This window comes from Sesamum indicum, linkage group LG7 (assembly GCF_026168435.1).
Source record: "Sesamum indicum cultivar Baizhima isolate 11 linkage group LG7, ASM2616843v1, whole genome shotgun sequence".
Taxonomy (NCBI): Eukaryota; Viridiplantae; Streptophyta; class Magnoliopsida; order Lamiales; family Pedaliaceae; genus Sesamum; species Sesamum indicum.
In genome coordinates, this window is record NC_142663.1 from 9,309,520 (window position 1) to 9,323,743 (window position 14,224).

General features: G+C 35.8%; 2 protein-coding genes across 2 annotated transcripts; one reads left to right on the forward strand and one right to left on the reverse strand.

Moving 5' to 3' along the window:
* The first annotated feature begins 1,302 nt into the window (after positions 1-1,302).
* On the forward strand, positions 1,303-3,525 carry LOC105166448 (blue copper protein). The gene is made up of 3 exons (XM_011085799.3): positions 1,303-1,771; positions 1,905-2,348; positions 2,952-3,525. Exons 1-3 carry the CDS (start codon positions 1,588-1,590, stop codon positions 3,404-3,406), a joined length of 1,083 nt encoding a protein of 360 aa, XP_011084101.1. The 5' UTR covers positions 1,303-1,587; the 3' UTR covers positions 3,407-3,525.
* A 6,464-nt stretch (positions 3,526-9,989) lies between these two features.
* Positions 9,990-12,212, reverse strand: LOC105166449 (uncharacterized). Its single transcript, XM_088882347.1, has 4 exons — positions 11,536-12,212; positions 11,344-11,458; positions 11,133-11,247; positions 9,990-10,996 (listed from the first exon to the last, which is right to left on the reverse strand). The coding sequence occupies exons 1-4, from the start codon at positions 11,634-11,636 to the stop codon at positions 10,071-10,073; spliced, it is 1,257 nt and encodes a 418-aa protein (XP_088738473.1). The 5' UTR covers positions 11,637-12,212; the 3' UTR covers positions 9,990-10,070.
* Between the last annotated feature and the right edge of the window lie 2,012 nt (positions 12,213-14,224).

Sequence of the window (14,224 nt, forward strand, 5' to 3'; positions counted from 1 at the left end):
TTCATGTGGTTTTGTCCACCATCATCTACCATAATTCAAATTGATATGTAATCAACATCTAATCTAATGGGTGAGGACGGTTTTAAACCCACCAGTTCAAATGGATCTTAATACAAGACTGGCCTGACTTTGCTAAAATCGACTATTTACCAAGTAAAAGACCTAATTGGATAGATTGGGCCAAATATGACCCAGTCAGTACAAATAAACAAGGTGTAAGGGTATAAAATAAAGACTTCTTGCAATTCAAGAGTCTGGGCAACATATTTAAGAAAGAGAAGAAAAGAAAAAAGAAAAGAGAAGGGTGTGGGATTAGCAGCTTCAACTTAACTTCCATAGATTGGACCATTTCCACAAAAACAAACGTATCTCAAATATTACCTTCCCATAATACTTAGCTTTTTCCCACCTTGACGCGTTCTACATTTCTCAATTAACACTTTGATAACTACTGATTAATTAATATCATGGAATCATTTTTAGGACATCAAATAGTCGTTCTTTATATTAACGCGTTTAAATCTCTCTAGAAGAATGACAAAAACCATCTTAAAATATTGGGAGCTTATTTCAAATTAATATTCTCAATTTTTTTATTAACGTCATAACAATTTAAATTTCGTGTCTTTTTTTATGCGGGTCATATTGACTTGAACCCATATACCTAGTATTTGTAATGACCACATGATTGTCTCTTGATGAATGGTTCACGTGAAATCGTTTAACTCGAGAAATTTATGTATATTAACCTTATATGCTCGTCGTACTACTTTTAACACCGTAAATATTATTACAATCTTCATATTTCATTTTTTACAACCTTGTTGACTTAAGTATCGAAAACTATAATTAAAATCTTTTCGGTGTTATTCTCGCATTTCTTGTCTTGCAAAATAAGTTACAAAATCACCAACTTATCTAAACATATTCAAAGTATCTTCATATATTTCAATCAGATTTTAAATTTTCTAAATTCAGACAAGCATCACTTAAGCAATTAATATCTCTCTTTTTTTTTTTAATGAATAAACAAAAGTAAACTACGCGCAAAAGTATGAACTTTTCACCCTAAAACTTGTTAATTTATAAAACTTGTCCATAAAATTCCACGAAACCACAAAGTATGACTAAGTCAATGGCCTGAAGTCCAAGAAAGTGGGTTTCTGATTCATGGCTTCACACCTTCATTTCTAATGTCTATGGGCCCACCACCTCCTACTCCCGTTACATAAATCTTGCTCCAAATTGACTTTCCTTCACCAGAACTTTTCAATATTTGTTTCTTCTCACTTCTCATCCTTGTGAAGGTTCTATTGGTCAAATTCCAAACACCCCATGATGTGGGCTTAATGCCTAATTTTCTCCCAAAAAAAAAAAATGGAAAAAAAAAAAGGAAAGCAAGAAAGAAAAGACTTAGCTTACTTTGTTCTATAAATAGAAGAACACAACGATTGTGCCTATCCCACTCTATTACGTTCATTGTGTATCATTACAACTTAGACAGCATTGTCTGAACTGAAACCAAGAACACATTAATAGAGAAGGAGAAGGGGGCGACCTGAGATTGAAGACCATAGAACACCAAATATGGAAGGAAGATGGAAGGTGGTTGCGTTTATGACATTGGTTTTAGCTGCTATGCTGAATTCTTCTTCAGCACAAACCACACACGTGGTCGGTGACTCCTTGGGCTGGCTCGTTCCGCCCGGTGGAGAGGTAGCTTACCGGACTTGGGCGGCCTCCAGAACGTTCACCGTGGGAGATGTGCTCGGTGAGTTACGGTTTGGTGTAATATTTTTGTCTCTTGATTGCAATTTTTGTCTGATTTTAATAGGTTTACTTTGTCCTACGTACACTTGGATTGAAATCTTGTCTAATTTGTTGAATGTGAATGGATGTTGCAGTGTTCAACTTTACTACAGGAATTCATGATGCAGCTGAGGTGAGCAAAACAGCATATGATTCATGCAATTCCAGCAGCCCCATCTCCATGTACACCAATGGGCCAGCTACAATCACCTTGACAACAGCTGGGGAGCACCACTTCATTTGCACCTTCAACAGGCACTGTGATTTGGGTCAGAAACTGGCCATCAATGTCTCCGCAACCTCCACGCCACCCGCACCACAGCCCGCCACTCCACCGCCAGCGCCTTCACCGGAAACCACCCCATCACCAGCCGTGCCGACAACTCCTCCACCAGCAGCTACACCTGCACCCTCCCCCTCTAGGCCTGCCACGACATTCACTGTTGGAGACGGCCTCGGCTGGCTTGTGCCTCCTGGTGGTCCAATTGCATACGAGACCTGGGCTAGGGGCAAACCTTTCATGGTGGGAGACATCCTAGGTAAGTCTTCATCATAAATTTTCAATCCATTATTTTGATCACTTATTATCTAGGAACATTCAGTTGTTAGAGAAAACTTCTCCATATATTTTCTCCTATTTTTTGTCTATTTATTACTTTTTGGTTAGGAAATTTTGATTAACTGTTAGTTTAAGAGTTCTTAACAAAAAAAGTACATTACCTCAACATCTTTTAAAATTAAGTTTAACTACACAAATATTGGTTGCCCTTGATAAGATTATTTGTACACTTATTAGTCTAATATACCTTCTACGTCCTTTGTAAAAATAGAGGCGCACTCCTAAGAGGGTGTTAGTGTAATGTACTATAATATATGTAAAATTTTACCATCTAATAATGCGTGTACTTGTAATTACAACAACAACATCCTAAAGGGTATATTTGTAATTTTGCGAAAGGCATCAGACGTATGTGTAATTAAACTTATTCTAAGAAAAATTATATTTCTTTTTTTTAAAAAAAAAAAAGAATCTGTATCCAAGGACCAAAACTGTCCTTTATTTAATTAGGATGGAATTAATATTACTTTCTTTTTCTTGTGATCATATTTCTCATGATTATCATTATTACAATTGTACGCAGTGTTCAACTTCACAAATGGAGCCCACGACGTCGTAGAAGTGACAAGGGCAGAATTTGACTCATGCAACGTCAGCACCACCACCATCACCCCCATAACCACTAGTCCCGCCAGGATCACCCTCACTTCTGCCGGCGACCACTACTACATATGCACTTTTAGTCAGCATTGTAACTTCGGCCAAAAGCTAGCCATCAACGTCACCGCCGCCGGATCCACCGCCACCCCTCCATCAGGCTCAGCCCCAGCACCTTCCTCCGCCGCCACCCCTCCACCAGCTAGCTCCACAACTCCACCCCCCAGATCCTCTGGTCCCACACCGGCCACTCCTTCCACACCCTCGACCCAACCACCAGTTACAGCTCCTCCGCCACCAAGCAACTCCGCCCCATCTTTTGCTGGTGCTGCTTTACCATTCACCTTCTTGGCTGCTGCCGTGGCTTTCTTGTATAACTAGATATATAGCGTGATGCACAATTTTTTATGATATATTTTTTATTTCATGCAATTTCCTCATTATGTAGATTGTATTATTACTTCCTTGAGTACTAATAAAGCTGATTCTTTTCGGATTCATTGTATTTTGCATTGATCTGTATGCATATGATTATTTCTAATTTTTTTTTTTTGGAAATTTTTATATGAATTTCAATAAAACAATCTCAATGTATACTAATCATAGTCGGGCACATTTGATACGTGTGCAAATTACAAAAATGGAAGTATTGAATGCAATACTCTTTTCTTTTTATTTGAATAGCATACAAAATAAGTGTAACAAATATTTAAAAAAATAAAAATTGAAAGAAGTTAAATACTATCTTTTCTATGAAAGTACAGTTATAGGCTCATGGGATGTATATAAGTATATTAGAATAAGGATATTTTTGTAAATTTATTTAATGCATACCACACTACAAAATAGACTAATAGCCATGGATTTCATAAAAAATCCGTTGCGCAATTGATTTACCAGAGCCTTTTACAACGGAAAAGTTTTCTGTTGCTATAGATATCGTTGTTATATAGCCATGATTTTTTTTAATCGTTGCAAATATTTGACACTAATTCTATTCCGTTTATGTTGCTAAGAAATTTACCTAGTATATTACGATATTTCATGGCAAATTTTACAACGAGATATCTTACTGCAGCCTGTAGCAAAATTAGTTTTCAGTTACAACAAAAATCATTACAAAATTGCAATGCGTTTTTTACAACATCAGTCGGTTGAAAATTTTACAACGAAATACTTAGTTGCAATTCATTGCAAAATCATTTTTTTGTCAGAAACAGAGGGTGCTGAGCATGTCTTTCCACAGTGCCCCCTTGTGCTTTTGGTTTGGGAGTTATCAAACTTGCCTTTGCCAGTTATATTGCAAGAGGGCCTTATCAATGAAATGTGACTCCAGCATGCTTACGAGGAACTTGGAACGCAGGAATTTGCTTGGTTTCTCATGCTCTGTTATGGACTATATATGGCTGAATAGGAACAAAGGATTTCGGAAGGCTGGTGTATGGAGGTTGTGGCTCAGGCTCCCAGAACTCTCTTGGCAGCCGGGAGCCACCACAGTATGGGGTAGACCTGAATTAATTATATGGTAAGTATAATACACCATTGTGTAATTGATGTACACTTTAAGCAAAGCGACCAATCACATGACAAGTGTGATACATTTACTATACAATATGGTTTGAGTCGACAAACCCTGGTGCAAGGTTTATATGTGAGAGAGGCAAATCTTGTTATATGCATAATTAGTGTGAGTCACTACGTGTGACCTCTATTTCTTTCAGTAAATTTTGTAATTAACGCCAGTGTATTAGGCATATAATCTTTTTCATTAAAAACTTAATGTAATAAAAATTTTGGGAGATTTTTTGTGTACAGTCTTGGTGCCAGAAAAAGTTTGTATACTCCCGAGCTCATTGAGTAAGGCATCAGGAATTTCATAACAGCTCATGGCGTATGAAGAGATCGCATGAATCACCGATTTGATCAGAACCTCACACCCTTCTTGCGATAATTTCTTTATCGTCCAAAAAACCTTTTAGCAATTATGTGATGAATCAAAATATTATCGCTTTAGAGAATGAACACCTCCTTAAGGATGTCACATTTTAGTTAAGTTCCCATTCACTTCACATAAGCTCAACAAGTTCCCCTAGTGATCACACTGTCACGTTACAACAATGGTGTGGATCACATGAGTCAATTGAATCACTTAGAGATATCAACCTTTGTGTACTCTGACTAATGCAGATGATGTGTATATTTTCAAAACTAATCCCATACTAAGAAGGGCTATTAATGAATAGGGTCTGGCCCATAAAAAAAAAAATCTAATTTTCGTGCAAACAAATTTTTCGGCCCAGGCTCAAACCTAGGCCCAGACCTAAGACCATTAAAAATATAACTTAAGTTTGAGTTGGGTCTCTAACCATTTATACCATACTTACCAAAAAATTCAGTACCTTTAAATCTTAAGATCAAAGGATCTTAATAAATCAAATCCTGAATACAACCTCCCAACACCAAATGTTGTTTTAATCAATTTTCTCCCTCTCAAAATCTGATCCGACCCGTGTCGCCTCTTCGAGTCCGCTGCTGCCGTGACCTCCGCCGCCACAGCCAAGCTTGAAGATTGAAACTGAAAATTAAAACTTTGCCCACAAATTCCAATCTCCACCTCCACCATTTTTTTTCATTCTTTTTAATTGAAATCTTTGGTGTCTAGACAAGAGGTTTCGCGAACCCCTACCCATTTATTAATTCGAGAAACTTTTGTACAAAGCTATAATTAAAAATTAGGAGTAATTACTCCCTATACGTTACGGTTACCACCATCCTCTTCATTAATTTAACTTATTAACATTTGGTGCCCACTTCCTATATCTTGTATTTGATGCTTTTAGATAATTTATTTTCCTCTCACCTTCATAGTACACAACTGCATATTTGAGTCATTAGGTCAGATGTGCATATAATATAATATTCGCAGTTGTTTATAAAATTAATATTTAATTAGTTGCAACTCCCCTACGTTTTGTTTTGTTTTTTTTTTTTTTTTGTCAAATGTGCCAAAGTCGTTAGTAGCACTAACAACTTGGACATACTTTTTTTTAAGTTTTGTTAATTTATGTTTGTATTATATTTAATAATAATATATTAATTAGTTAGTAGTTATTATTTTTCATTTTACCATATATTGAATTTTTTATTTAATATTTTTAGAGTTGGTAGGACGGGTCTCGGGTTCACCCAAATCCATCCCATTGCTACCTCTAAATGCCAACATACTTATGGAATTGACGGTTGTTATTAGAATTTATAATTATCAGTAATTTTGTAACATACTTTTATTTTTAATGTACACAATCTAATATTATAAGTCGTATTTAATTAAAAAATACATTTATTAATTAATAATATTTATATTAAAAATAATTATAATTAAAAAATAATAACTAATTAATATTAAATATACATTAAATTAAGTATTATTTATTATTTAAAATTATAATAACAATTAATCAAAAGATACAAAAAAACAAATTAAAAAAAAAAAGAGTGGGCACGCACAAAATTGAAATAAAAAATTAATAAAACCCTCAAGCAGCTAAAGACTTGGGGGTATTTTTGCAAGTCTACCCCATTTTGAAGTAGACTTTGCAACTTATTTATTTTTTAATAATTTAAGTATAAATTGGTCAAAATATTCTCCCACATTGTTTGAGAAACAAAAATGATGCACATATTTGACTGTTTTATATTGAGACTTTTTACATATTTTTTTGTGTTAGATGATTATCAAGATCCGTATTGCTAGAACGCTACTATCCTATTTTTCTTTTTAAATCATTCTTGCCATTTTTGTTGTATTAAAGCCTTTTACGTACTTATGATGAATAATAATAATTATATTTTCTTTTTCAAGTTTTCTAATGTTGGCGTCTTATACTGAAATCTGACCTACCAACACCATTTCATAACTCAGTGGTGGCAATGGATAGGTGGTCTATTAATCTAGAGCCAATAAACAAAGCAATTCATTTTTGAATCAACACTTCACAAAGGCTGGAGGTGTAAATGATATCGTGCATACTACCCATGGTACCACTAATTTGGAAAAACACTTGAGCACTGCATGTCTAGAATTTAAGCTAGAATGTCGGAGGTATTTGAGTGGAAGACCTAATAGCGAGTTCAAATTTAATCGAATTAAAATTCAAATGGATTTGGAAATTGTTTGTATGAAGCACAAACATCCATTCAATATAGGTGAGCACGAATACTTTGAGATTTTTTTTTATGGACCCCAATTCAACAAGAAGAATTTTGTCTGATCAAGATAATAGACTAAAGTCATGGAAGTAGTTATTGTACGCCTTTTTCCAGCCGGATACAATTAACATAAGCATCCTTGCTAGCATTGCTTGGAGGGTAAGGTGTCATTTCCTGTGTACAATAAATTTGACATATCGTGTGAGTTGATGATCACAAAGTTATTGAAATTGAACTTGAACTGAATATTGTTTCGTCAACATATCAATATAGGTTGGGCTAGTGGTGTTCAACCTACTCAAGATAGGTGGGTAAGCAGGACTTAGGCCTACTATTTGAGCAAATCGGTCGTGCTCGTTGACATAATTTGAATTGTGTTGTTTTTGGACTTGAAAAATTAATATTCAACCATCACGTTCCTTAATTATCGCTTCTCTTTAATACTGATGTCGAAAATCATACTTCATAATGATAGCATATGATATGATATTGACTTGGGTAACATAATTTATACCATCTAAATCTTGCCATATCACTGTCCATTAAAAATCACTAAAATGGAGAAATGGGTGTTTTTTCAGCACTCATCATTAAAATCTAGCAATCTCATATAGATTAGGGGCAACTCCATCCATCCAACAATCTCAGTCCCCTTGCAGTCCGCCCCAAAGTTGGAAAAGCAATAACACACCTCAATCCCCAAACAATAAATTTAAAAGAATAGAAATAAAATCAACAACAGGTATGAAAATTATGAGACACTAGAAATCCTCTAAAACTGAAGCTTCTTCATATTTGGCAAAAGAAACGTAAATGGAGTAAAAAAACAACTGTATTACCAGAATCTGTAACATGAAATCCCTGCCCACAAATACATGTTTACACCTTTCCAGACTTGCTTACCAGTCTCAAATGATAATTATATAGGTTAAAAATCAGTAGCAGAAATGCTTTACATTTCAAGTTTTACTATTTTTGGTCCAAGTATCACTTTTAGGTGCTACTAAGAATGAGTAAAGGACGATGGTTCATAGTGTAGGTATAATTTGTTCAAAATTTTTGATATTCTTCACTTTTATTTATCTTTACTTGCATTTTTCTGAAAACAGCCAAAATCCAATAATAGCATCACAGAATAAGAGAGAGCAAGAGGAAAAGGATAAATGAGCTGGGAGCCATTATCATGAAAACCACCTCTGCTGCCAAATGTAATGTTGGGTTGCATTTGGGAACATGAATTGACATTCAAAGACACATGCCAACCAACCTATTTGGAAAGGTCTGTGTGAATGAATGCTACTTTTCAGGACCACTGCCACTTCTGAGGCGACCATTGTGGTCAATAATTTCACCATTTAAAGCTACCTATCCAATTAAGCCACAACAGAATTTTACTTCTACTGTAACACTTGCTTCCTCATCAATACCTTCCTCCATTTGATATCTTCTCACCATCACTATGCTAGGGTTCAATACAAAACCTTCAACACTCCAACTACACCATGAGAAGCATTGAATGAGAAAGCAAAGAAATGGATCTCAATAGCTGAATAATACACTGTATAAACTCAATAGACAGTTAGAGGTGTTATCGAGAATACAGGGCTTAGAACAGTTATAAGCACAAGCATATCACAGCCGCTTTGTTGTATGTGCTTCATGTCAAACAGTCCTCAAATACCAAATTATTAAGAACTTAGAACTCTAGATCATGAAATTTGTGGGTCAATTTCCATGACGGTGTTTCACTTTCAGCTTTGCTGTAAAGATCATAGCCTGAAAGGCTTGAAGAACACTGACATATAAAAGAAAGAGAACCACCATGTTAGACATCATTTTTTGGCCAATGGAACCCTCCCTTCCATTTCATTTGAGAGTAGACACTGCAATATGCACTTACGAAAATCAAATGCAGGGCATTCACTAGATAAAGTGACCAACATAAACAGAAACATCTGCTACAATTCTTCCTAACTAATATACTGAGTAGTTTTAACAATAAAACTACATAAACTATTAAACAACATGTGAGTCCATGTGTCATAGAATTTACTTCTTGCACCATCCTTATTCAGAAGGATTCAACCAGGGGCAGTCCTTATCAAAGCACACGCAAGGAGTAGCCCTTTCTTGCTTCACAGCAAGCAGTTTACCTGGGCTCTAAACAAAAACATGGCGAGCAGTAATAGTATACCAAAGCACATATTCGAACAACTTTCAGATGTACCAGTTATTAGCAGGCCAATGAGGAACATTTGCTCTTCTTCTGAGACAATCTTGGTTCGGCATTATTTTTTCCAGCATCACATGAAATAGACATATCGCCAAGTAGCTAAAGAACAAGCTACTTAAAACTTGTATCAAATAATGTGAAATTTTCCAGGAACAAGGAACAGAGAGTTGTCTGACCATCTATTCTATAATATGAAATGATTAGCACACTTCAAAATTCTTATTCTGCATATTCTAATATGATTGAGTGCTGCAGGAAAAGCTGGAAACTGATGATTGTTGTATGTAAGATTTTGTTAACAATTCACTGCTGTCAGTGCTAGCAGATTCTAAATGGATTATAAACAGAATTTGAATTCTAAAACTAACAACCCTAAAATCATAGCATTACCAAAGTTCCATAAGGTGATATACAGCATCCATAGGACCTCTGATGCAGTGCAACTAATCCTTTCACGAATTGCTTGTGATACTCTCCATCGACAGCATGAGCATAAAGGTTAGCAAAAGGCACAACAAGAACTTCAAACACATACGACTGCATCTCCATTTTCTCCTCTCACTGGAAAAATATAATATGTAATACAATAAATTGAGCAATTTTCTACAAACCAGGTCTTCTCATTTGACCAGCCAAATGGTTAGAAGTTGAATCTTGTGACCAGAAAAATTGATCAGTTTCTATATCTGCACTAGTGGGAAGCTTACGTTTCCTAGAAGCTACTTCTGTGTTCTGATTCTCACCCTCTGAGTTCCACCTACTTTTATTCAACCAGGAGTGTTCATAGGCAGACTCCACAGGGAAGAAAGAAAACTCTTTTTCTTTGAGCCGGCCTTCAACCGGAACAACTCTATGACCAACTCTATCAGCTCCACAACCAGATTCCTTTTCCCTGCTTGAGTTTGAGTCAGAAAACAGACCCAACCTCAAGGACAAGTCAAAACCCATCTCGGATCCCTTCCCTTTGTAGTCTTTGGAAGCAGCTTCATAGGTTTCCTTTGCAACATTAATATCATCACCATAAGGGAATAGATTCTGCAAGCACCCAACTTCAGTAGTTTCAGCAACTGATGAGAATATTGGCACACCAACAATTATTGAATCAGACTTTTGAGGTTCCTGGAAGCCCAACTGAGGAACTTCAGGTTTGAAGCTTGTCCCATAGTACAAGGGATATACCGAGCCCCTGTTCAATGAAGTGTCATGATCGAATTCAATACTATTTCTATTGCCAATAGAAGGATGTCTATCACATGAAGAAGCAATTCGCTGAGTAGTATTTAGTGTAATATGCTTGTTACACTCCCAAACTGATCTAGCTGTATCTACATTTTGGGGCATCTTAAGCATTGAGCTTTTGGATATATGCAAAGGCATCAAAACAGAATTGCGGTCATTAGCTTTCTCATTGAGAACTTTTGGGGGCATATCACCACATTCTTGATGTGTTGGTCTGAGGTATGTTCGCGGATTATTGTGCCTTTGGCTTCTCGATGCTCTTACTGGAACACAACCCAAGTTAAGTGCAGCTGAAAACACAGTCCAATGCACATGATACAAATCAGAGTCCAGACTAACAATACATCTAAAACATAGAATAGCATCAGCACAGAATTTCAGTGCTCGAATTTAACTGACATATAGAAGTAGAGGATAAATGTGCACCTTCAACACATGGAGGCAAAAGCTCCCCACTCTCGGTGCGCTCATCCTTCCGAATTATCGTATCAACCGCTTCATTGACACGGTCCCATAGCGTTTCAGAATTCGAATATTCAGCCTACCCAACGTAAAATGAGACATAAACACAGACAAACGGATAACTGCATTGCCAAATTCAGCTCAACCAATTTCGAATATAAGATAAAGAATAAACCTCAGAGTTGGCTTTGGAGTACATGATTTCCTCCGCTCTCAACACCACAATAGGCAGCTTCTCTTGCCATTCTTTATTTTTTTTAGTTGCAGAAGGGTGATTATCATGTACAAGCCTGTTCAAATACATGGTTATAAACTCAACAAATTTCCTAGAAAACAAGTTCTCAACAAAAAAAAAAAGTACCAGTACCTGAAAATCTGTTGAATAATCAAGCCTCTCATGGGTTGGTGTCTTTCACTATGCCAAGCTCTTCTCACGCACTCATACGGTCTCGGTCCCGGTCTAGGCATCTTCTTTCAGTTAAACCCACCTTCAAACACCTGGTGTAATTATAAAGTACCCCAAGTATAACTGAAGAACTACTCAACAAAGAAGCAATTTCCGTAATACCACTCCGGGTTATACAGAAAATTAAACAAAACCTTTTTAAAAAAGAAACAACACTATATTGCTCCAATTTCTACTTCCACCACTTTCAACTCCTCCCAGAATCCCCCAAGCTGTACTTCCCGTTTGTAGTGTAGGGAGAAAGGAGAGATGCTGTGCTTTTTAACATTTCTTTGGTTTCTCCTTTCGGGTTCGAGTACAAATAATAATTGTTTGAGTGGGTTTTAGCGATGGGGCAGTGGGGTTGTTGTGCAATACGCCCCCCTCCCCCCACCCCACCCCAAGAAAATTGCGAAACCCACCCTCTACCAAAATGTCTGCACAAATTGCTTTTCCTTTGGAGGAGAGTGGGCCACAATGGGCATGAATATTGAATGGGAGTTGTGAAAGGGGGATTTGCGTTTGCCCTTTGCCCCCCAATCCCTAATCCTGCATGTTCCTAAGCGATGTCGATGTGTAAATGCAATGCTGGGGGAACAGCCTAATACCTTGTCTTTAATCGTCTACTAATGTTGTTTGTAGTAATTGTTGGAGTGTTTGCGAAAACTTTTGTTAGAGTGTTTTTAAGTGTTTGAAATATTAATTTTTTATTTTTGAAATGATTAAAATAGCATTTTTAGATATTATTAAAAAAACTAATTAACTAACTTCTAGCTGCTTTGTTTTTTTATAAATAATTTTAATTTTATTTTTGACTACTTTATCCTTATTATAAAATCTTTATTTAATTTTTATCATTTTTAATTTATTTTTATAATCGTATATTTAAAGCTGATATTGAAATTTTCAAATAATTTGAATTATTTAACAATAACCAAATTTATACTTTCACATATTTAATATTTTAAAATATTTATATTTTATTTTCTACATCGTCTAGTCTATTATTTCGTTAGTATATTAATAATTAATTAATTAATTAATTAAATATTTTTTTTGCAATCATGCATATTTAATTATTGCGTATGAATCAATAACTATATTAAGTAGTGTGAGTTTTATAAAATTAAGCATATTTTTTTAATATTTTTTAAAAATAAATATAAAATATACTAATCAAAATAAATTATTGACAAACAATAATTGAAATAATAAGCAAAAAATAGTATCTTTTTAACATATAGGAACAAAATGGGCTTTAATCAATTAAATTTATTTTAGAAGTGATTTTTTTTTCCAAACATTATCTAATTTAGCTTTTATCTGCTTTTCACCTTTTTTTACAAACACTACCCACTTTTGATTTTGGTACATCCAACTTTTTCTACAAAAATCACTTCTCTAAGAGCGAAAGATTTTACAAACACTCTCTATATTACAAAACAACTATAGCAAGGGGACTTTTGCAACTATTACAATGCAATAATTATATATATTTGATACGTGCAATTTTAGCACGGGCCCAGTGAGTTTGGATCTTGATAATGGACTTGGGCTGATTAAGTAAAAGAACTTGAAAAATAAGACCTGCAAAATAATACGTTAACACTTCGATACTCAAGTTAGTCCCGAACTTAGGAATAAGTAATTGTAAAAAGAAATCATAATGAGAAATTGAGATAGAAATAAGAAATTCATGAGACAAATATGGCTATAATGGGAGTAGATAGCTGCAACAAGAGCAGAGAAGCAATTTTCCTGATTATTGAAGGTGTTCCCGTTGGGGGATGGTGCCTGTAGTTGTAGAGGGGGCGTCCCCCTCCATAGGGACTCTGCACGTAATATGTATTTTTGGAAAAAAGGCAAAATTCTTGTGGATAAGGCATGATTTCATCTTATCTTTAGCTGATCAGCACGCCTTTGCTTGGGAGAGGATTTCTTTTACATGAAGACTCCTATTCTGCAGAGAGTCCTTTTAGGTGAAGGAGTCTTGAATCTTGGGGACACCTCTCTTCTCTTAGGCTGCGCTTGGAGGGCAGACTTATGGTGTGGGAGCACAGGTATCTAGATCTCCTCTTAGGGAAGAGGAGAGGAGATCTCACTAGTAGAGGAGGAAGAAGAGGATAGGGTACCCCAGTCACCGATAGACTAGGGGTCCTCTACTCCGAAGACCTCTTCCATAGATCAATTGCTTCAAGAATTTCATGTCCCTTCTTCCTTTATTGTGTATACTCCTCCTACAAGTCGTATGTTCCATCCTCCTCCTACAAGTCGTCCATTCTATCCTCCTCTGAATTGCTTGTGTTTTTTTGTAGCCCAGCTGCGTTCAGGTTTGCATTTTCCTGTTCCTATTTTTTATTCAGAGGTCGCTCATCTTTTTGAGGTCTCTCTTAACCAATTGGTCCCCAACTCTTTTAGTTTTGGCTTTTTTTTTTTTTTATGGTTCTTTGGACAACTCTTAATGGTACCCCTGTAACAGCACATGCCTTCGCTAAATGTTATCCCCTCAAGCAGGTTGAAAAAGGCTTGTTTTGCTTTGTCCCTCGAAAGGGGGTGTCCTTCTTATCGCCTCCCAATCCTCCCAAACACTGAAAAAATAGTTATTTTTATG